The 24,913-nt window shown below is 43.3% G+C and overlaps 1 protein-coding gene across 1 annotated transcript; it reads right to left on the bottom strand.

The window, feature by feature from the left end:
• Window positions 1-6,614: 6,614 nt before the first annotated feature.
• On the bottom strand, window positions 6,615-23,157 carry coq7 (coenzyme Q7 homolog, ubiquinone (yeast)). Its single transcript, XM_070900927.1, has 5 exons — window positions 22,723-23,157; window positions 20,904-21,018; window positions 19,154-19,293; window positions 16,664-16,732; window positions 6,615-7,598 (listed from the first exon to the last, which is right to left on the bottom strand). The coding sequence occupies exons 1-5, from the start codon at window positions 22,969-22,971 to the stop codon at window positions 7,521-7,523; spliced, it is 651 nt and encodes a 216-aa protein (XP_070757028.1). The 5' UTR covers window positions 22,972-23,157; the 3' UTR covers window positions 6,615-7,520.
• Window positions 23,158-24,913: the final 1,756 nt, after the last annotated feature.

The following is a 24,913-nucleotide window of genomic DNA, read 5'->3' as shown; positions in this document are numbered from 1 at the left end:
TTCCTAATTCTTATGTTCTTATATTCTTATGTGGCACCTTGTCAAATGCCTTCTGGAAATCCAAATACACCACATCTACTGGTTCCGCTTTATCCACCCTGTTTGTACATCCTCAAAGAATTCCAGCAAATTTGTCAAACATGACTTCCCCTTCATAAATCCATGCTGACTCCGCCTGACCGAATTTTGCTTTTCCAAATGTTCCGCTACTGCTTCTTTAATAATAAACTCCAACATTTTCCCAACCACAGATATTATTAATGGAGTGGTCAACCGAGTCAAATGCTGCAGATAGGTCGACAGGAGGGATAGTTTACTTTTGTCACAGTCACAAAGGATGTAAAAGGAAAGCTGATTGGAGGGATTCAAACATTGAGTTGCGAGAAAGATGGGCACGGATTTGGGAGACGACAACACGTTCAAGGACTCTGGAGAGGAAAGGGAAGTTGGAGATGAGGCGTTACTTTGCAAGGACGGAGGAGGTCAAGGGTTGGTCTTTTGAGGAAAGGGGTGATGACAGCAAATTTGAAGGAGAGGGGAGACAGTAGCTGAGGGGAGAGAACCATCAACAATATCAGCTAAGATTGGCGCCAGGAAGGGAAGTTAGGTGGTCAGCAGTTTAGTGGAAATAAGGTCGAGGGAGCAGGAGGTGAGTTTCATGAACAAGAGGGCATGAGGGGTTGATACACTATCTTATCAATATCCGCATGCAGCTTCCTTTGGTCTTCAGAATTTCATTATACCTCCTATTTTAGTACTATCTGCAAATTTGGACGCCACTACCTCTAGCTCTATAGCCAAATCATTAATATACAGTATACAGAAGTGGTCCCAGAACAGATCCTGTGGGACACCTCTACCCACTCTGAACTCCTCATAGAAACTGCCATTAACTCCTCTCTGATTTCTCTCTTTCAACCAATTTTAATCTAATTTGCAACCCTTCTTCTAATTTCATAACCCTTAATTTTCTCTCAAAGTCCCCTGTGTGGTCCCTGTAAAAGGCTTGCTTACAGTCCATGTTCCCCCATCCACCATATCCGTCGCCTCCTCAAAGAAATCTGAGGTTTGTCAAGCGAGAGCTTGCTTTCTGCAATCCATGTTGACTGTTTCTAATTAATTTCTCTTCATCCAGATATTTAGTAATTTTATCTTAAATTAAAGGTTCCAAAGTATTTCCTACCACCGATGTTAAACTAACTGGCCTGTAATTACCCGGGTTAGCTCAGCCTTGCTTTTTGAAAATCAGTACCACATTGGCCACTCTCCAGTCCTCCGGCACACAGGCACTCTCAAAAGAACCCTGAAATATAATTTCTAGAGCCTGTGCTACAGTATTTCTTCCATTTCCCTTAGGAAGTTTGGATGGATCCCATTAAATCCTAGCACTTGGCCTCCTTTAGCTTTGCCAACTTCTCCAATACTTTTCTTTTATTCATTATAGTATCTCTCAATTAACTTTTAACCAATTCAGGACTGACCTCCTCCCAGTACCCTTCTCTTTTGTAAACCCTGATGTGAATTACTTGTTACATAACTTCACCAATTTTCATTCATCCTCCAGTAATTCACTATCATCTTTTCTCAGGGGTCCCATCTCACTCTAACAATTCTTTTTACTGACGTATTTTTGAGATTCTCTCTCCATACTCCTTCCTTGCTTCTCTTATCCCTCTTTTAACCTCTTTCCTTATTTTCTTGTACTTTCTCTTATTTTTATCCTGACTCTATGCCCTCTCCTTCAATTCTAATTTGTTTCTAACTTCTTTGTCGTGGAATGTATTTGCAATCTCCTTTCTAAAAATGTATCATTTTTGATCTAGTCCTGTGTGCCAATTTCTCTTTCTCCCTCACCTCACCTTTCTAAAATCTGCTTTATTTCAATTTTGGTGCCACTATTTTTGTACTAACTTTTTCTTTTTCTATTTTAGAACTTAAACTGTATCATTTTGTAGTCACTACTTTTGCAGTGTTCATGCACATTTAACTCTCATCTCACTTTTTGTATACTTTAGTCTTCTCGGCAGCCTGTTTCCCCATCACCATTATTGCCATTCTTCCTCCTTTACCTATTCAGTACCCCCTGAAAATATGATAAATCAGCGTTTATTTTCCACTCCTGCCCAGTTTGCAGCTAGGTTTCTGTTAGAGCTATTAAATCTATACCTTCCTGTGATATAATTACTTCTAATTCCCCAGTTTATTTCCCACTGAGCATTGAAATACATGCACTTTAATTTTTTTTGGTTCATATTTAACACTACTCCTTTTCCTTGATTTTTTTTTGGCCAAGCTGGCATTTGTTAGAGGTGATCCAAAACTCAACTGCCCATGTCCTAACTCGCACCAAGTCCCGCTCACCCATCATCCCTGTGCTTGCTGATCTACATTGGCTCCCGGTTAAGCAATGCCTCGATTTCAAAATTCTCAACCTTGTTTTCAAATTCCTCAATGGCCTCACCCCGCCCTATCTCTGTAATCTCCTCCAGCCCCACAATGCCCGAGATATCTGCGCTCCTCTAATTCTGCCCTCTTGAGCATTCCTGATTATAATTGCTCAACCATTGGAGACCGTGCCTTCTGTTGCCTAGGCCCTAAGCTCTGGAACTCCCTGCCTAAACCTCTTCACTTCTCTTTCCTCCTTCAAGACGCTCCTTAAAACCTACCTTTTTGACCAAGCTGTTTTCCCCAATTTCTCCTTATGTGGCTCGGTGTCAAATCTTTTTGTGTGTCTCATAATACTCCTAAGGGACGCCTTAGGATGTTTCACTACGTTAAAGGCGCTATATAAATACAAGTTGTTGTTGTTGTCAGTATTTTCCCTGCTTATAACTCATCGATTGAATTTGCCTCTTCTACTTCCTTTATTCCTTCCATATGCTATCTTTTTTGCTACATTTTTGGGGGTAAATTTGCTTCATCTATTGCTACTTTACCTACTTGCTAGCTTGTTTTTATTTTCCCTACCCCTTTTCTTGCTAGTTTAAATGGTTCTTCATTTCCCTATTTACTCATTTTACCAAAACATTAGCTCCCTTCCTGTTCAGATGTCGCCTATCCTTCCAGACTAGCTCCCATCTTCCCCAGAATTAGTGCCAATGCTCCATAAAATGGATTCCTCTTCCTGACAGCACCCCTTAACCACATGTTGAGCTCCTAATCTTCCTATCTTTCCCTAATGTATCTGGGGGAGTAATTTGGATATTACCATCCTTTAAGTCTCGCTTCTAATTTCATAAACTCCTTTTGCAGAATTTCAGACTCTAACGTGGATCACGATTACTGGCTGGTCTCCCATCCCATCGATAATCTTTTCAAGTCTTTCAAAATGTCCTTTACTCTATCACTGCGAAGCGGGGTGGGGGTGTGGTAACAAAGTATCCAAGGCCCTTCATCTGGACTACAAAAAAGTGTCCACGCTGCTAACTTTTTTCCGGCGTTTTTTTGGGCGAGCGATATTGTGGGTGAGGTGTGTGCAAGGTGGTGAAAGTGACGCTGGGCGATCTCCTGGGCATTAGTTTCGGCAAATGTGATCTTTATGACAAAATAAAGTGGGCGGTCGGTATTATTGAATTGGCGTTAATGACGTGCCGAGAGGAACGCTGGGCGATATTAGGTGTGTTGGTTTCGCCCATTCTGATGATTCCACCCAAAAAAAGTGGGCGGGCGGTATTATTTTTTCCCGGCGTTACGCACATGGGGAAAGTAACGCTCGCCGATAAGTGTCGAAAAATGGGTATCAATTTCCATTTTGTGGCTAAATGGGCGATATCTGGGCGTTATACATCATTTCAGTGGTAAAATGGACGTTAAGTGGGCGTTATGCATGCAAAAAAAGTGTAAAATCTAGCCCTAGGTCCGTGCAGCAGAGCTGGTCTCCAGTCGTCTTGGTTAATCCTTGCCACTGGACCAAGACCTAGCTCTGTCAAGCCCGCGTGGTGGCTGGTGTGCAACGGCCACCACACGTTAAAAAAATCCACGCACAGGCATCTCCCACCGTTCAAAATTTAGTTCAGGACCTGGAATTTTAGGTCCTTCACTGAAACATCTGTGAACTTTTTGACGTGGAAGTAAGTCATCCTCGATTAGAGGGACTGCCTATGATGATGAACTATTGAATCTCTTATTACTACTGCATTCCTAACTGAATTGCTAATCTCTTCCATCTTGACCTATCTCATGTTTTCTGGTGCCAATTTAATCCATTTGATAGTCCAGCCTAGTCATAGTCCTCCCCATAGAAAGCCAGTGCTTCAACCTTACTGAATAGGGTCATTTTCTCTGGACGTTCTAGCTCATGCGCACCCCTTCTCACTTTACCCAACCTGTGAATAGTTACTATTTCTTCCTCTGCCAGCTCTCAACAGAGTGACTATATTGTTCCAGAAATCTTCCCTTTCCTCTGATGTGCCAGAGTGACCACCTCTATCTCAAGCTCTGAGATCTTGAGCCCTTAACTAATTTCTGTTGCTGCAAATGTAATTGTCTAAGTTAGCATCTGCTTCTAAAAACTCCCACATCCTGCAGGAACTGCACATCATTGTCCTTTCCTGTGCTTCCAATCTGGCTAATGGTAGTTAAATTATAGTTAAGTCTTAAATTTATATTCATTTAAATTTCAATTAAACGACGCTGCTCCTCCTTCCCACTCTGCTCTAAATTCCAAAGCCAGCTACATTCCCATTTTGGAGGTAGTTTTCACTTTGTTCCTATCTCACAGTTACCAGCTCACTCCATGATATGCTCTCCACTTGAACTGTTCCAGTGATTCTGTCTGATCGTAGGGACTAGGTCTAGCGAGGGGGAATGGGGGTGGGGGGGGGGGAATGGGAGGCGATGGAGGATACATGGGATAGAGGGTTGTTGGGGATAAAGAGAAAGGATAAAATGTTCGGGATGTTAGAGGGTGGGGTAATGTGTACTTTGATATATGACCCGCCAAGTCTCCATCCCCACCCCCGGGCACTTCAGCCTCCTACCTTCGATATTATTTAACACTGAGTCTTGGAAAGGCATTTCCTTTGTTTCTTTTTTTCTAAGAATGGATGTTTGAACAGCTAACAGGCAGAGGGCAGGGATTATTCATAGCACGCAATGGCTGCCACAGGGAATCAGGCTGACTCATGATTAGATTTTGTGAGATCCTTATAATTGAATAAATTGATGGATTTTGGCACATGCAGCAAGCACGCTTTGACCATTAGGTAAATTACTCTTCTCAAATAATAATTAGCCGAAACTCAGAAATGTACCCGAAACCTAATGTTTCATCTGGAATAAAAGGACAGAAAATTTAACCAACACCGCTAGATTGAAGGGAATGAAGATAATTGCTGCATTTCACCATGCACCAGATTCCTCAGGAACTGAGAATTAACAACAATGCAAAGCTTTAATTAATGTTTATTTTCACTCAGGCTATTATAGTAAGTATTAAAATCCTCAATTCATAAGTTTTGTTTAAAATCAATGGCTTAAAGTCATCTAAACATCACTGGCAGGCAACAACTATTAACTGCCCACATAGGCTGTCAAAGTTGAGGAGTGGGCTACTGATCAGCTATCAGAGGGGGGCTGGAACTACTGACGGCCCAGAATGGGCTGCCAAGATAGTAGGGAGCCAGTCAGCAAGTCTGTGAAAGTGTTCTCCAGCCCAGTGCTCTTGCTATGACTTAAAATTCCCACAAAAAGATCCTCCAAAATATAAGAGAATAAACTGTATGTTTAAGGCAGCATCACATTAAGGTACCATTTTACATTTTACCCAAGTATAAAATAAGCTAGGAAACTGCTTTCACACCTCAAACAGGCAAAAGGGTTGCATTGGAGTTTTGAATAGAAAGATGCCAGGCTATAAAGACTTGCATTTATATAGCGACTTTCACGAGCACCGGATGTTTCAAAGCACTTTACAGCCAATGAAGTACCTTTGGAGTGTAGTCACTGCTGTAATGTAGGAAACACGGCAGCCAATTTGTGCACAGCAAGCTCCCACAAACAGCAATGTGATAATGACCAGATAAGATATTTTAGAGATGTTAATTGAGGGATAAATATTGGCCAGGACACCAAGGACAACCTCTCTGCTGTTCTTCGAAATAGTGCCATGGGATCTTTTACATCCACCTGAGAGAGCAGACAGGGCCCTGGTTTAACATCTCATCTGAAAGACGGCACCGACAGTGCGGCACTCCCTCAATACTGCACTGGAGTGTCAGTCTAGCCTTTTGTGCTCAAGTCCCTGGAGTGGGACTTGAACATACAACCTTCTGACTCAGAGGTGAGAGTGCTACCCACTGAGCCACAGCTGACATACTGAAATGCAATCATATATTATATATATATATATATATATATATTTTTTTTTTTATATATAAAAAAAAAAGTGTGTGTCACTTGGGCATTGTTAAACATAAATGGAACTACCTTGTAAGAACAGCCATAAGGAAATCATTGCATGGGGATGTTGCCTTGACTAAATAAAGGTCTTTCAAAGCTTACAACATACACCAAATCGCCTGGAAATTGTTTTGTTTGTAGCATACTGACCCCAGCAGTTATATCTTAGAACTGCATGCAAAGTCCTTCAATAGTTTGGGGAAAAAAACACTTCGTAAGATTTCAGGTGGTATATTTTAATTTTCAAAAATTTTCATATTTTTCCCATTAAATATTTGCATACAGACTCAACATTTAATTCCCTGATCACAAAAAAATATTTTTGTTAGCTGTTACAACCTGACAGTTTTGCAGGACCACTAGCAGTTTAATTGTAATCAGGAGTACATTTCTTTTTCCTCTCCAATTTTCTCCCATCCTCTCTAGAAGACACGGACTTCCTTACTCAGGTATGGTTTCAAATTGACAAGGTGCCCTCCAATACTTCTCCCAAGTAGTTATTATTAACATGAGCCTTGACATTCATGGGCAGACTATCTGACAGGAGAGGAAATTATAGCCAGGGATTGTTAGGTAGCGATCAGAAGTGAGAACTCTTGATCCATTTTCCCTACCCCAACACATAATTGCTCAGACCACTGCCCAGTTGAGATCAACTAATTCATCAAAGGCATGGGGATAGAACTTAGGACCTTTTACATTTGTATGGTTCAGTGAGTGATTTTACCTCTGAACTGTTTATGGCTAAACATGGAAGAAGTTATCAATTGATTGTGAAGACAACACACTCTTCTCCACATCATTTTAATTCAGACTCTAATTTTAAACAGTGCTGGTGAATTGAGCATGTGTTGACTGTAAGGCCAACTGAATACATCCTCAATATTCAGGCAGCCAGGGCATTTCATACATACGCCTGGTTAAAATCGAAGCATCAGTGAGCCCTGAAAAATAGTGTCACAGATCGAAACAGCTGCATACACAGACACACTTATTATTTTCATAATTGAAAAAATTATGGGACTAGAGCACACCAAAATAAGTTGTGACATTAACCTATTTTACTGTGTACTGGTAATCTATATTACAGACTGTACAGAGATGGATTATGGAAAAAATGTTTAAATGCGTTCAGATATATAGATGGCAGCCTTGCATCCAGCTTGTATAATATTCTTCAATAATGAATAAGCAGGTGCCTAAAAAACAAAATTTTGAAAAATAAATCAATGACAGTACAGCTTTTCCCCAATGTTCCTCGCTTTGTTTTCCACATTAATCATAATGAAACCATACAGATTTCACAAATCTATAGTACATCACACTTTAATTTAACTTGAGTCAGATTACCGACTTTGTAAATATTTATTCTTCAACTGATATGTATCCTCCATAGACTGTAGTACAGCCTAGCCTGCACAGGCTCTGGGGATACCATATGCTGAGCATGCGCATAAAAATGCCTTCATGACATTGCAGACAGTGGTGCCAAACACTGCCTCCTATTACCCATGTGTACCACAACCTGCTCTGTTGCACCAGTTTGTTTTGCCCTGAAGCTAAAATTAAATTAACCAACAACTTAACACTACTCTCACCCTTCCCCAAAATTATACCAATAGATATGGGAATGCATGGGATCATGGTGCATGGATACATATGATTCAAAGCATGAAGACCTCTTCAGGTGGGTACAGGTAATCTATCTTATTTCTCCATTCCACACCCTCCACACACTATGGATCATATCAAATTTAGGAGGAAGGAGTCCCTTGAATAGGAACCATAACATCAGCTGTTAGGACTGATCTGTTAAAGGCATAGTTGGGTACTGCTGTGATTATAATGGCTGAATGTACTATGTAAATGATTGCAAATTGCGCGATGCAGCAGCTTACATATGTTTTCACAGAGCATGGACTGGACTAACTGACTTAGTAGAACAACACTTTTTCCATATTGTGTTATTTTGGACGAGACTCGAAACGAAGCCCCATCTATTTGTTGTGTAATTCAGAATACTAAAGATACTACACCACTAATTAAGATCTGGAACTCTCCTGGTTTCCTTGCCAACATTCTTCCTTAACTATCATCCCAAAACTAGGTTAACTAGCCATTCATTTCATTGTTTGTGGGGCCTTGCTTCGTGCAAAATAGCTGCCATGTTTGTCTACATAATAAGTCATCTTCCAAGTAATTAATTGTATATGAAGCTCTTTGGGACATTTCTCAGATATGAGAAGGTGGTATGTAAATTCTTTTTTAATACAAGTTTTAGTAATGGAACCTCAAAGTACCTCCTACTGGGGATTCTGATCCAACAGTCATAATTTTTCAATAACTAAGCCATCAACTATAAGGTCTCTGAGTTTGAATGTAATATGACTTCTAACCCTAAAAATAGAGAGACTTCCTTCTGTGAGCCAGTGGGACCTGTCTCTGCCAACTGCCGTGATTTTTTGATCTGTTTAGACAAACAGAAAGTCACACTGGTAACTACTTTAGGATCATAGAAAACTGATACAGAAAGCTTTGTGTCCATTGGTGGAGGGGGTCAAGTATGAACATAGTTTTAAGGTGGTTGGAGGAAGGTTCAGAGGGGATTTGAGGGGGGCTTCTTTATGCAAAGGGTTGTGGGGGTCTGGAACTCACTGCATGGAAGGGTGGTGGATGCAGAAATCCTCACCACATTTAAAAGGTGCTTGGATAGGCACTTAAAGTGCCGTAACCTGCAGGGTTACGGATCTAGAGCTGGTAATTGGGAAACCACTGGATAATGTCTTGTTGGCCAACGTAGATACGTTGGTAAGTACTGCAGGGAATCGAATACGGCGATCTCCTGGACTAGTTTCGATCGCCTGGATGGGTCGGAGAGGAATTTTCCCAGATTCTCCCCCCCCCACCCCCCCAATTGTCCTGGGCTTTTGTCTAGTTTTTGCCTCTCCCAGATCACATGGCTCCGGTTGGAGTGGAGTGTAGAATGTTTCAGTGTAAGGGGTATCGCAGTTGTGTGGGGCAGACTGGTTGGGCTGGGCGCTCTTTACCTTTCCACCACTGTTCATAAGTTTATATGTAACCTTCAGGGCTGCTGACCGAGGGCCGTGCAGCTGTTCGTTGGCCGGCGCGGACACGATGGACCAAAATGGCCTCTTTCTGCACTATAAATTTCTATGTTTCCATGAAATTGAGACCATCAAGCATTTAAGCTGACATGGCCCCTGCCCTTGAGCAGAAATATAGCCTTGAGATACAAATAGGTCTATCACCCTCAACTCTTAAAAATGTAATGAACTAACTTTGGATGGGTCTTCCACTCGAGGGTGGACCATGAGAAATGGGGAGCATTGGTTACTATGGGCCCAAGTTTCGGCCTCAGTTGCTCCTGATTTTTTGGAGCAACTGGTGTAGAACGGAATATCTTAGAAATTCAAATTCTTGGCATTTAGTTTGCTCCAGTTCTAGTCAGTTGGAACTGTTTCACTTGGGAACAGAATTTATTTTTCAAAAGGGGGCGTGTCCGGCCATTTACACCTGTTTTCAAAGTTTTGGCAGTGAAAACTTACTCCAAATTAACTTAGAATGGAGTAAGTGAAGATTTTTGTACGCTCGAAAAAACCTTGTCTACACTTTAGAAAATCAGGCGTAGGGAATGGGGGGGGGGGGGGGTGGTTTAAAGTGAAGTTTACAAACATTAAACACTTCAGTTTTACAAATAAAGAGCCATCATCAATAATAAATGATAAAAACATCAATAAATCAACCAAAAAAAATTAATAATTTTTTTTTAAATCAATAAATAAAACATTATCGACTGCAGCACTGGGAGCCCTCCAACAGCGTGCTGGGATGCCACCTACCCCCCCGCCCCGCAGTGTGTCTCTGAGAGTGGTCTGTCTGTCAGTGTCTGTGTTTCTGACAGCCGAAGGGGGGGAGGAAAGGAGAAGGGGGGGAGGAAAGGAGAAGGGGGGGGAGGAAAGGAGAAGGGGGGGGAGGAAAGGAGAAGGGGGGGGAGGAAAGGAGAAGGGGGGGAGGAAAGGAGAAGGGGGGGAGGAAAGGAGAAGGGGGGGAGGAAAGGAGAAGGGGGGGAGGAAAGGAGAAGGGGGGGAGGAAAGGAGAAGGGGGGGAGGAAAGGAGAAGGGGGGGAGGAAAGGAGAAGGGGGGAGGAAAGGAGAAGGGGGGGAGGAAAGGAGAAGGGGGGGAGGAAAGGAGAAGGGGGGGAGGAAAGGAGAAGGGGGGGAGGAAAGGAGAAGGGGGGGAGGAAAGGAGAAGGGGGGGAGGAAAGGAGAAGGGGGGGAGGAAAGGAGAAGGGGGGGAGGAAAGGAGAAGGGGGGGAGGAAAGGAGAAGGGGGGGAGGAAAGGAGAAGGGGGGGAGGAAAGGAGAAGGGGGGGAGGAAAGGAGAAGGGGGGGAGGAAAGGAGAAGGGGGGGAGGAAAGGAGAAGGGGGGGAGGAAAGGAGAAGGGGGGGAGGAAAGGAGAAGGGGGGGAGGAAAGGAGAAGGGGGGGAGGAAAGGAGAAGGGGGGGAGGAAAGGAGAAGGGGGGGAGGAAAGGAGAAGGGGGGGAGGAAAGGAGAAGGGGGGGAGGAAAGGAGAAGGGGGGGAGGAAAGGAGAAGGGGGGGAGGAAAGGAGAAGGGGGGGAGGAAAGGAGAAGGGGGGGAGGAAAGGAGAAGGGGGGGAGGAAAGGAGAAGGGGGGGAGGAAAGGAGAAGGGGGGGAGGAAAGGAGAAGGGGGGGAGGAAAGGAGAAGGGGGGGAGGAAAGGAGAAGTGGGGGAGGAAAGGAGAAGGGGGGGAGGAAAGGAGAAGGGGGGGAGGAAAGGAGAAGGGGGGGAGGAAAGGAGAAGGGGGGGAGGAAAGGAGAAGGGGGGGAGGAAAGGAGAAGGGGGGGAGGAAAGGAGAAGGGGGGGAGGAAAGGAGAAGGGGGGGAGGAAAGGAGAAGGGGGGGAGGAAAGGAGAAGGGGGGGAGGAAAGGAGAAGGGGGGGAGGAAAGGAGAAGGGGGGGAGGAAAGGAGAAGGGGGGGAGGAAAGGAGAAGGGGGGGAGGAGAAGGAGAAGGGGGGTGGGGGGGAGGGAGGCTGAACGGGCCGGGCCCAAGACTTCTTGCAGAGCCCGTCCCCAGCACCAGATTTACAGGTAGGTGGCGTGGGGTCGGGGGTCCGGGTCGGGTCAGGGGGAGTGCGGGTCGGGTCGGGTCCCGGGGTGGGGGGGGGGGGGGAGGAGGGAGGTCCGGTTGGTTCGGGGTGGGGGGGTGGGGTGTGGGAGGGAGCATGGGTTGGGTCATGTCGGGGGCAGGGGGGAGGTCGGTCAGGTTGGGGGGAGGTCGGGGTCGAGTCGGGGGGGTGGGGGGAAGGGAGTGAGGGGGGGGGGGGGGAGAGGGAGGTCAGGTCGGGTGGGGGGAACGCGGGTCGGGTCCAGGGGTGGGGGGGGGGGGGGGGGGGGGAGCCGGAGTCGGGTCGGTGTCAGGGGCGGGGGGGGGAAGCGTGAGTCGAGTCGGGTCGGAAGGAAGCAGGAGCTGGGCGTGGGAGACAGCCTTATGCACGCAGCCCCAGTGAGGCCATTCGGCCAGGGCTAGGGGCTGCGTGCTTCGGGCCCCTCCCACACTGTTTTGGGCGCCTGGAGCTACTGCCTGGACCTCTGCCCATTGTAGCGCGCATGTGCAGAGGTCCCGGCCCTGTTTTCAGTGCAGGGACCTAGCTCCACCCCAACAGCTCGTGCTGCGCCGCACCCGGCTCCAGAGGACCTGCAGGGAGCCGGAGAATCTGTAAGTATTTTTTAGGCGCACTTTGTGGCGCGAAAAACGGGCGTCCAGGTTGGGGCTGCGCTGTTCTAGGCGCGGCCCGAAACTTGGGCCCTATGTTGCTACCCCAGCTAAATGCTGAGTACAGAGAGCAATCTTGTAACATGGCCACCAGCTAATATTAGGACTGCATGTTTACAAAGTGAAAGGGAACCACCCCCTTCCTACCCCTACTTATTGATGTAGTGCTCCACCATAGTTGATGTCCGACCACAAACTTACCTGCTACCTTTAAACTATGGTCTGAAAATCTTCAAGACCTAGTCTCAGTGTTCCTAGTTCTAGTTCATCGCTAGATGAACTGTTCAGTAGTCTACGTGGCCTGAGCCCAGATCCCCTGCGGTTCCTCTAAAGTAGATTGAGTATGTAAGGTCCACAAATGAGGACAAGTTGATCGTTATTGGTTGGAAGTAAAGCTCTGAGTAGGAGACCAATGGTTTAGCTAATGTTCTCACATTAAAAAGTCAGTCATTGGGAACCAGAAAGTTGGCTCCTGCCATCAGATTTGATATTCTTAAGTAGCCTTTCACTGGAAACCATTACCCTAACAGTGAAGGGATACAAGGGGTCTGATCTGAAAAAAATAATTCTGCTGGGTTGTCTGGAGCAAATCCCATTAGAGTGCTAGCTTCTGTCTAATATAAAGAGAAAATGCTGGAAATACTCAGCGGGTCAGGCAGCATCTGTGGAGAGAGAAACAGAGTTAACGTTTCAGTTCGATGACTTTTCATCAGAACTGATAGCTTCCTACCAGTTCTAACCAAAAGTCATTGCCCTAATAAGTAAGGTGGACCCAGCTGGACAAGCAACTGGAAGCTTTGTTTTAGTGGGTTAAAACCAGCACCTCTGTGCACATTTAGGGGTTAGTAAGCTTTACCTCAACCCATCTGCACCTAAGCTTGCTAGACTTGGATGGGTAGTGTGTGTCATTATTTGAAGTGTGTGTTTACTCATTATTACTGGATATAGATTGCTCAGTAGTTTGATGAGGAGACTTGAACATAATGATGGGTTTCCACATGTCATATATCCAGCTGACCAAAAAAAAGAGGAATGACTTGTCCGATTGCCTCCAAGATCCTGGTGTCCAAATGTAACGTTCTCTGTACAACCACTGATGCAAGGCTGAAACAATTTGGATCTACAAGAGACTATAACACCCTTGAACCCCAATCTGTACCCCAAAATTGCTGCTAGGCAAGGCTTTAGCTTAGTCTGTTGCAGAAGTGATCCAGCCATCACAGATGCTCTGCTGCTTTTTTTTTTTAAGATTTCAACAATTTCTCTACCTGTCCTTCAAAAATATCTTTCTCATCAAAGTGTAGTCATAATGGCTGTTGCATGAGCTCACATGGGTACCACTAAACACAGCCACACCAGTTTGCAGAGCAATATAGTGAAAGCTGTGGAGTTCAGAGACAGGACTGCTGCAGCCAACTGCTGTGCAGAGACCTGCATTTGGTCGTCAATCAGGAGCATCACCCGAGTTCCAAAATGCCCCAGTCTGGAGAACTGCGTGGTCTTTTGGTGGACAAAACTTGCTCCATGGTCAACATCCTAAATGGATTAGATTATTCCTGGTAAATTCATCAGCTGAGTGCATTCAGTTGCCTGCTCTCATTTGGATGCTTAGAGGTTGTCTCGTGAGGATTTAGTCATGTCAGGAGGGGGTCTGAAGTACCATGATCAACTCTGTGACTGGTCTACTATACAAGGACTCCATGGAGTTGCAATGGACCCTCATTTGACTTTGGGAAATTACATATATTGGCTCTGCCCTTTGTGATTATACTCGATTAGCATATGGCCATGAAGAGTTCTCTGTAAACTAACTGCAAAATTAAAAGGATTCTACTCCAGGGTTGGGGACCTCTGAAGCTTGTACAATGATGCTTGATCCTTGCACCAAAATATCTATATTTTTTGGAGCTTTTGACTAATGTATTCGTGAGCATATCGTCTTCCCATCACAGATGTCCTGTTCCTCCTCACCCATAGATGAGGATGCTATAAAGAGGGCTTTCAGTCTCCATACTTGTGGAGTGGTGGTGTGTCCTGCTAAGTCAGGGATCACAGGATTATTAATCCCATCAATTTACTGACAGCCCTGCTCAGGAATCAAGGAAGTCATGCAATGTACTCTGTGATTCCCCAGCATGTAGTCCAAGGGTGTGAAATCTTCCTCTCCATTTGAAGTCTATGTACATTTTGAAGGAAAGAATTCCACGTGGAAATGATGCATACAGGGACCATGTCCATGCAAGCTGAGGTGGGTTATCCATCCCAAGGAGAGGATCTAGACGTACAAAGCCACACTTGTTTTACAATACTTTCTTGCGTTACAAGAAAGGTAAGAATTTACATTGATGGTTCAAGAGGGCTGCCAACGTCCCTCAGGAGTACATTCCCACTATGTTTTCCCCATCACTAAGGGAGTATGTCCGAAGGGCATTTGGTGCTGACCAGCAGCAGTACCTGAGATAATTCTAGAACCTCCAAGCTATGGAGTCATTGTGTTACTAAAGCAATAGTAAGGATCAGATAAAAGCTGCACTTCATTTATATACAGCTCAACACCAGTCTGTGCCAACGATATCTGTGTGCCAGTTGATGATGCCAACATTCTTTCTGTGTCACCCTTTTTCAGTATGAACTTTCACCCCTAAAGAGTGTAAAATATTTCTTGGCACCAGTCAGTGCTAGCGGTATTGGTGTTGTTGGGCACAGGTGAGTCCCCAGCACCGTGTGCTGCCAGTGTTTTCTCAGCATCAATGTGTTCAATACCTGGTTGGATTGTTTAGATCTATTGTGCTAATCAATCTTGATCTGAATAATGTGGGAAACGTCATAGTTATTCCTTACTAAAGCATTTCATGTAGTCCAAATCAAATTTGGCTATTTGTATCATGTTTAGACAATATTTTATGCAATGATTATAAGTCAGTGAATGTAGATAAACTACTGCACCGTTGTAAAGAAAGAACTTACATAGCCCCTTTTATAACCTCAGAATGTCCCAAAGCTCTTTGCGCCTAATAAAGTACTTGTGAAGTGCAGTCACGTTTGAAATACGGGGGATATGTGGTAGCTAATTTGTGCAAAGCAAGATCCCACAAACAACAATTAAATAAATTACCAAATAATATGTTTCAGTGGTGCTGGTTGAGGAATAAGTGTTGATGATGGCACCGGGAAACTCCCCTGCTCCTCTTTGAAGTGTGTCATGGAATCTTTTACACCTGAAAAGGCACAAAGGATCTTGGTCTCATCCAAAATAAGGCACCTCCGGCAGCACTGCACTGAAGAGGCAGTCCAGATTCTGTGCTGAAGTCACAACCATCAGACTCAGAAATGATTATGCTAGTACTCAGCCAAGGCAGACACCTTGGCAGATGTTGGTGGAGATATGCTAATTGAACTATGGAAACACTGTCTTCTTGATGCAAGTGATGAATTGCATGGGTTAGTTTCAAAGGACATACCAAACAACCACTCCCCAACCAGGGCACAATCTCTAAATGTAAAATTCGAATTTGTGCCTTAGCCTTTCATAGATTCATGCGTTCGTTTTTTCCCGCCTATCCAAGCAGCATAGAATTGGTCATTGGTGTGATCCTAAAAAGCATAGACTTTCTATTCATTTGTACACTTGTCCTGAAAAAGGCGGCCTAGTATATTTTTTAAAGAGGTTTGTTGCAGAGGACAGACTGGTGCCAACATCTTAAAACTCTTGGAAATCCTCAGGAAAAAAAACTTGGACAGAGCAGATAAATTAACAGCATTCACAATATTTTAATACTAACTCATCTACTCCTGCAGAGAAGCTGGAGATGTCATTCCAAACTTTGGTGACAAGAAGTCCTACACCAGATCCTTCAACTGGATGAAAATGAACTGGCACAATTGCGTAGTTCCTGGGGGCTTTATATGATACAGCAGCAAGAGACAATGTACCACACCACCTACCAGCAACGTGGAACATTTTTACACACATGCTCAGCACATGCTTTCCTCAGAAGCTGTTAACCTAGAATACAATTGTACGCTTTGTGGTAAATGCAGAATGAATAAGGTTCATTACTGAAATTGATGCACCAAATTAAAATTCTCACTGAAAGCCACTGCCATTTTTGAAACTATTTTCTTTCTCCCACCCTTTAAGACATCCATAAAAATGCAGCTCTTCAGCTCGTTACCAAAAGCTGTGCAATTGTCACCAAGGTTAATTTGTCCTAATTTTCTCTGTCACTATGGAGAAGTATCTGGCTGTCCATTGGTATTGCCCCCTCAGACTGACTATTCAAGATCATACACACTATATGCAGAAATCATGCGAGTTAACCTGCCCACACTTTATATCACAGTTCATTAGTGCAGCAACATGGTCACCCATTGAACTAGTTATACAGTACTCATGTTGGTTAAGATAATATAATAAACAGCAGAAAATGTCTGTGAGCCAAGGCCTACCATTTCCGCATCATGTGCTAATCCTGTGTCATGATGCTCCATTTCTTCATCTCTGAATTTCTTTAATACCTGAAATAAATGTATGTTTATTCCTCCACAGCTCTATAAAACTAGTATTGAGACTAAACTGCTCTTTATTGAATACATGCTGAAAACTAAAAAGACTTGCATTTATATAGCACCTTTCATGACCACCGACATCACAAAACGCTTTTTAGCCAATGAAGTACTTTTGGAGTGTAGTCACTGTTGTAATGTGGGAAATGCGACAGCCAACTTACGCACAGCAAGATCCCACAAACAGCAATGTGATAATGACCGGATAATCTTTTACGTCCGCCTGAGAGGGCAGACCACAAATTTATATGTTGGTGTATTCAGTATTTTTACTATTACACTTTGATGCTCAGACTTGAACAGGAAAGTTTGTATTTGAATGAAATATATTCCCCCCCCCCGATTCTCCATGACATGGAGCTATACCTATCTTTGCAGATGTCTGGTTTTCTGAACAGCACTGGAGAGTTTTTGGAAACGGAAGGAGACTACTGCCTACATTCTTAATTTCTAATTTTCTCAACATGTCCAGTTGATAAAACAATATAACTACATAGCAATATGTTTACATTGGCTGTCTTTTACATCATTAGAAACATTATACGGCTTCTTTAAGTAGAATGACGACACTAATACCATGACATTATTGCCAATATTAATCCATTTCAGATGCACCTCGTTGTGAGATTCGCAGTTTAATTAGGAAGCAAGGTCAGCCGTTAATCTGACCGAGTGCACTGAAGCCAGCTGGTGTAAGTCTACTAGCAGATAATCTTGTACAACTTGGGCTTCCCACTGCATGTTGCATAACTCCAGCCCAGTGCAAAGACATATTTTAATAGTGCATAGGCGGTTCACTGGAATTCATAAGTATGAAATCTTGTTAATTTTTAGACAGTGCCAGCTCTCATTAAGTTATAAATTAGTTATTTGGGTAGCATAGCTCTGCAGCACACGTTTGGAACTAGTTCACCGCTGAGCTCAATCTTAGATGCAACTAAAAACTGTAACTCATATCCCAGCTGATTCTTCTACTTTGACACCCTTAAATATGGTACAAATGTCGTGGTTAAAAATAATCCTGAAAAGGGGTCATTTTGGTGTTCAAATGTATTGGGACATATTTCATTACATTGAACTTGTGTATTTTTTTAATCTTATAAAGTTGGATGCAATACCAATAAAACTCCAAAGCACACCAACTCCAAGACTATTGAAATTATACACCACCAAATATATTAATTTATTTTGAAATTGGTAGAGGAGGTAAATTCACAGAGTCAAGGTGAAGGATGTAAGTGCTGAGGGAATTAATGCGTTTTTGCATTTATGTTACCCCATTTCAACATGTAACACTCTCAGGTCAGTTATACACAGCGCCACACGAAGAGTAAAACTTCTTTATTTTGTACCGACATGTGCCTTTACACCAATCTTGTTAAGGGCAGCCCATATTGTACCTGCATGAATTTTTCATCTAGACTTACGGTCTTTCATCTTATTAGACTGTGTTGAATTGAAGCCCCGATCTGAGGTGATGGGTACCTATTGTGCCACTAGTTACCCAAACTAATTTTATTTATTAATACTGTAGTTATTTTAACAGCAATATGATGTGGAATGACAAACACCCCATAATAATAATATTTGTATCCTCAATTTATCCTCTGGAAACTGTGTGGGCCTTTAATGCCTCTTGTTTATGAATTATTGACTATTCCCACTCCATCAATCAGCTCTACAAACTGGCCAACAGTTTTTTTTTCTCTTGCACCCAATACAGAGTATGCTAGCACTGAAAATCCAGGTGAAACTCACTAGCAAGCAATGACAGAAGGACTGAAACCCACAACTGTGTGTTTCTGAGATGGTTGCGGTCATGCAGCAGCTACAGTAACTGTTATTCCTAATTTATTGTCCCATATTATATTCAGAGATTTCTGCACTCTTACTTGGCTTAGAAATATTTAAGTTAATTATTTTGCGTAGCTCAAAAGAAGAGTATTTTAAGCTTAAGGTTAACTTTCTGGTCAGATTACAATTGTCTTCTTCAAGGTTGAAAAGCCCAAGTTTTTCCGTCTATCCTCATAACTCAGTCCTTTTGACACTGAGGAAGGAACAATCTTGTGGATCTTCTCTGTCCTGCTTTCAGAGCTTCCTTTGTCTCTAAGTGAGCAGAGTAGTTCTTCTCTTTCCACCCACCCCCTACCAAAAAATATATATACAAATATACAAGTGACTAAGAAAATAAACTTCGTAACCAAAATTGAAAACATGACTGCAGTATTCTGTAAATCTGTAGATTTAAGCTGCTTTATTTCAAAGCAGTGAAGCTTGTGGCAATTCTTGGATTAGCATATAGCAGCACTTAACAGTACAAAATAATATAGAAACAGCTGTGTTATTTCCTACTTTAATACCAAGAATGCTTACGTCAAGTAATTCTTTATGTCTTTCTGGATCCTCTTCCATTAGCAGCCTGATCTGATTGTTGTAATGTTGTGATATACTCTCTTCTACTGCTACTGTACAGGCCATGGCACCCTCTTTTCCTAAAAGAGCTGTTCCAGCACCTATGAAGAGGTGGCAGTTAACACCCATTTATAATCAGCAAAGCTGCCATATATATCATTTCAAGATCAGCAACCACACAAAAAAACCCACACATTTTACATATATGTATATGTTGGCATTGGTCATGGTAGTCAGAGGATTTACTGTTTTGTAATGGGGTGTTTATGTCATAATATCAAGGTCACTGATTTACAGTGACTGAATACATTTTAAATGCATTCTGGGACTAGATCACACAGAGAAAAACACCATTGTTGAGATTTATACAATAACAAAATATGTAACAGGTGTCAGGCTTTTATCTCACATACACGCACACTCAACATACATTACACCTGGGTAAAGAATTGGAAATTTGAACTTTGCTTCAAATAACTGAAAAGCTTGAGCAAAAAAAGCTAGAATATTTCTTCAATTTAACTGACTAAATGGTGCTGATCCATGCCAGGAAATTAGACACACTGCACGCCAAGACCATACAATCCAAATTAAGTTCAGAGTCATAGCTCTGGGCAAAAATATCAACGCCAAGCCCAAGCATTTAGAAAAGGCTGAGGACTTCAAACTATAATTTCAATAAAGGAATTAAAGAGAACAAAAGACAATTCAATGTATAAATGCAATCATGTTGTTGTGAAATATGCATTGCTTTATTTTGTTTAAACCCTTTTCTTGGATATTACAATTTTCAGTTACTGAAAAATAATGGCAGATGAAAATAATTCAGAAAGCATTGAGTAAATTAAGGAAAGCTGATGGTACAGCAAGCAATAAGGAAGGCAAATTGTATGTTGGCCTTTATTGCAAGGGAGTTGGAGTACAAGAGTAAGGAAGTCCTACTACAATTGTACAGGGCTTTGGTGAGACCACACCTGGAGGACTGTGCAGAGTTTTGGTCTCCTTATCCGAGGAAGGACATACCTGCCTTAGAGGCGGTGCAACGAAGGCTCATTAGATTGATCCCTGGGATGAGAGAGTTGTCCTATGAGGAGAGATTGAGTATATTGGGCCTGTACACTCTGGAGTTTAGAAGAATGAGATGTGATCTCATGAAAACATATAGGATACTGAAGGGGATTGATAGGGTAGATGCTAAGTGATTGTTTCCCCTGGCTGGCGAGTCTGGAACTAGGAGGCATAGTCTCAGGATAAAGGGTTGGCCATTTAAGACTGAAGAATTTATTCACTCTGAGGGTTGTGAATCTTTGGAATGCTAAACCCCAAAGGACTGTGGATGCTGAGTCATTGAATATATTCAAGGCTGAGATAGATAGAATTTTAGACTCTAGGGGAATCAAGGGATATGGGATTGGGTGGGAAAGTGGAGTTGAGGTCGAAGATCAGCCATGATCATACTGAATGGCGGAGCAGATTCGCAGGGCCGTATGGCCGATTCCTGCTCCTCATTCTTATATTCAGACTGCACGATCAGAGTGATATATGCTCACTACAAAATCGCAGCAATTGTGTTCCCACAAAATGGCACTTTTAACATTGAAAAGACCTACAGGAATTAATGGTACTGCAGGTACAAGTGTGTTCTCAATGAAATGCCCACATAATCGATTGAATGTATAATAAAAGATTTTAAATATATATGGACATTTACCCAACATGAACCCTGCAACATTCCAGAAAGGTATTAGAAGGGTTGGTCGAACTCTGTGATCAACTATCAATTCATTGAATTTCTCCAGGTGTTCCTTTTCTTGATCCCACATTTGCTGTAACATGAGTATCAATTTCAGTTAAGGTACTGCACAATTTCAGTTAATTTACTGCACAATAGATACAAGACTGCCCAACACTGAAGCCTGCTGTACTTTAAGGCTATTTGTTGGCAATGAACAAAACCCTAGTCTCTATTTTAAATAATTTTAAACAACTTTTTTCATAGCAAAATTAAGGTTTTTTGTATACTGCATAAATAGATGAAAAAAAATCAATGTTTAATGGAGTAACAAGATTGTCCATTTACACAACTAGTTAACAGTCTACACAGGGCTAGACAATATTATTCTGACATCATGAACACATTTCCTGATAACAACGCACCAACATTACAAAATACTTGAGATTTTCTTTGCAGATTATTCTATCCTATCATATCAATGTGCAAAGTATATAACAGACATTAAGGACCTCATTATTTTTTCCAAAGTTTATTACCCCACAATTTTACAACATCCATCAGAGGAGGATAAGAAATGTGACAGATGGGCAACTAACCATGGGCATATGACAGAAGAGTACAAAATCACAATGGACTTCATATAAAATTAAAGAATTCTGGCACAAAATCTATTTAGCATGCTGTCCCAGATAAAGATGTGCCTTGGAGTAACAGTCGGTATATACAGACTAGATGATCACAGGTTTAATTCCTGATCTGTGCTGAATTAGATGATCTCAGCCAAGGCAGAAATTACAGCATTACAATTTTCCTGAGTGCAATGGACTAGGGAGGGGAAAGAGAGCAGGAATTTCTGCTCCCTATCTAATGACCCCTGCTTGAAAAAGTGGTCATTGTGTCAACCTCTGGTGAGAATCAGGCTGGGTTTGACAGTGATGCCTTCCATAGTCAAAGAGCCTACCAACTATCTTCTGTCTAGGCTTAAATATGAGCTTCACTTAGATTAGGTACCAGAGGGCTGATGCTCCGAAGGAAGACAATTAGAAAAAGTGCTGGACATTACATAAGGAATAAAAAAAGTCATAATGTTAACATCTTTAATATAAGCTAATTATTTGTTGTATTAATCTAACATTGGAGTTTTCATCCCTGCCATGTAATTTCTCATCCGGATAGAAAGTGATTGCTTTACTGAAAGGCGCTGGAGCCAAGCAGTAATTTTGGGATATTCTGCCTTCACATAAAATTGACTGAGGACACCTTGTATAGTTACACTGTTCGACCTTCTCCTCCTGTTGCGGTGTGTGTAAACCTTAAACTTTACAAAGACAAACTGATATCACAGACCTACAACCAGCAAATGTAGCAAATCGTCTTTTGATTACTGAATGATAAATCAGCGCATAGAATCATAGACGTTTACGACACAGGAGGAGTCCATTCAGCCCATCGTTTCCGTACTGGCCGAAAAAGAGCTACCCGGTCTCATCGCACTTTCTAGCTCTTGGTCCGTAGACTTGTAGGTTACCACACTTCAAGTGCGCATCCAAATACTTTTTAAATGCGATGAGGGTTTCTGCCTCTAGCATCCTTTCAGGCAGTGAGTTCCAGACCCCCATCACCCTCTGGGTGAAATAATTTCTCAACTCCCCTCTAATCCTTCTACCAATTACTTTAAATCAATGCCCCCCTGGTTATTGACCTCTATGCTGAGGGAAATATGTCCTTCCTATCCACTCTGTCGAGGCCCCTCATAGTTTTAAGTGCATGTAATCCGCTGCGTTGAAATACCAACCTGGATTACAGGCCCCACTGGGGTTTTGCCTAGTACAGCCATTTGCCCTGCATAAATACGATTAGCTCCGAACTCCCCGGCATGATCCACTCGAATGATCCTACCTAGCATCGCCCTCTCGGCCCTGCCGCTCAGGCAGCGCGCAGCCTGGGCCCCCTCCCAGCAAAAGCCCGCGCTCCACCCTTTCGACTGCACGCGAGGCCTGGCGCTCCTGAGGAGCAGCGAGGGGAAAGCAGTCACTCTCTCCATGGCTAGAGCGCCGGCAGTGGGGAGTGCTGATAATCTCAGCGCTCCGAGGCCCGAGTGTCCGGCAAGCCGCGGGCGGGCCGCCTCTCTCAGGACCCCCTTGGCTCCCTCAGCTTGCAAACTGCCTTCAGCAACAACAACATTAGCGTCCGTCTATGGCATAAGGTCGCTCTGGCAGAATACGAGTAATAAGGCGGTCAAGTTGGATTGCATACTTTTAGAAAAGTTGTTTATTTTTTTGGAGGAAAAAACCCAACTAAATTTGGACACCTCTCGAGTGAAGGACCCAGCCTCGGACCTTCCCATTGGTTGATGGTGGCACCAATGCCGTCATTTCATTCGATCAGGCGACTGTCAATCAAGCAACGCGTACCCGCCCCTCGCCGGCCGGTTGCCCTGGAGACCGGACGCTGCAGATCTTTATGTGCTGCCGCGAAAAGGAGGCGCTCCTTTCACCCGATTAAACTGGTGCCAACCATTTACACGGAACACCATCTCGAAAAAATGTTCGTCTCATCCACGGATGTTATCCATTCTGTTGCCAAAAACCTGTAAGTTAGTTTAATTTATACTTTATTATCTGGTCTAGCTGTAGCCGTCACATGCAGTCTAGCTGCACCGCCAACTTTGTAAGGGATTGGGCCAGGACACTGGTGATAAACTCCCCTGTTCTTCTTCGAAATAGTGCTATGCGATCTTTTACATCCACCTGAGAGAGCAGACTGTGCCTATGTTTATCATCATCATAGGCAGTCCCTCGAAGCGAGGATGACTTGCTTCCAAAAAGGAATGAGTTCATAGGTGTTTCAATGAATCCCGACCTCCATCTTGGAGGGTGGAAAATGCCTGTGCTTGGATTTTTTTAATGTGTGGTTGCACACCAGCCACCACACGGCTTGACAGAGCTAGGTCTTGGTCCAATGGCAAGGATTACCTCAGACGACTGCAGACCAGCTCTGCTGCACGGACCGAGCGCACACATATCGCAGTGTGGGCTGGTCCATGCTGTACCTGAGCCTTGCCCCTTCTGGGCCCCAGACTCACGCCTCTCCTGCTCCCCAGTCACTTCCATCTACAAACTCTTGCCGCTCTTTCGCCCCTCCTGCTGTGCCTGTTCGCACAGAAATCAGCGACCTGACTTCGCAGCCATTGCCCTCCTGCAGTGGTATGCCGCCGCACACTGTTCCCTCTGATGGCCCCGGCCTGCTAAGGGACTGCCCGGGGCCATCAGAGGAAGCAGCGTGCGGCGGCGTGGTCCCGGCCTGCAAGACATCGGTTTAACATCTCCTCCGAAAGTGCAGCACTCCCTCAGCACTGCACTGGAGTGTCAGTCTAGATTTTTGTGCTCATATCTCTGGAATGGGACTTGAACCCACAACCTTCTGACTCAGAGGTGAGTGCGCTACCCATTGAGCCACAGTTGACACTTATTTTGTTTCCAAATGCTAATTTTCAAAGTTAGTATTGACAGCATCCCTATTTCAAAGAGCTTAAACACATCAGTTTATTATCTTATTAAGTTACTAATTAAAGGTTCACTTTCCTGATCACTATTGTTAGAGAGCAGTAGGAATCATAAAACTGCCATTTGCGCTTGTAGCTAAACCTCTGGAGGCATTTCACAGAAGGGGTGAAATTTCATCTGGGGCCTTAATTAGAAAATTTCACCTGAAATTATACTGAATCCCACGCCCATTTTGTCGATATCAATGTACTCTTAAATTACCTGCCAATTTTATTAGCATATGCCTGAACATAAAATTTGGCGTAAACAAGGGGAAATCAGTGTAAATCAAAGTGTGGAACTCACACTGTATATTACTTATTTGAAGTATGATGATCAAAGTTTCAAGCCATCTAACCATCATTGAAATACATTAGGAACAACCTGACCTGGAATTTCCTCTTTGGGTGCAATCCAGAATTCAAACCCAAAAATGCACCT

Source organism: Pristiophorus japonicus, chromosome 15 (genome assembly GCF_044704955.1).
Source record: "Pristiophorus japonicus isolate sPriJap1 chromosome 15, sPriJap1.hap1, whole genome shotgun sequence".
NCBI lineage: Eukaryota > Metazoa > Chordata > Chondrichthyes > Pristiophoridae > Pristiophorus > Pristiophorus japonicus.
Note: the sequence above shows the minus strand (reverse complement) of the source record. Positions and strands in the feature narration are given on the sequence as shown.

Bases quoted from the DNA above. Each gene is read 5' to 3' on its own strand.
- coq7 (XM_070900927.1), bottom strand. From the start codon at position 22,971: ATGGAGAGAGTGACTGCTTTCCCCTCGCTGCTCCTCAGGAGCGCCAGG. The intron at 21,019-22,722 runs GTTGGTATTTCA...CTCATGTTACAG, and splicing joins CAGTGGGGCCTGTAATCCAG to CAAATGTGGGATCAAGAAAA. The intron at 19,294-20,903 runs GTAAATGTCCAT...ACCTCTTCATAG, and splicing joins TGTTGCAGGGTTCATGTTGG to GTGCTGGAACAGCTCTTTTA.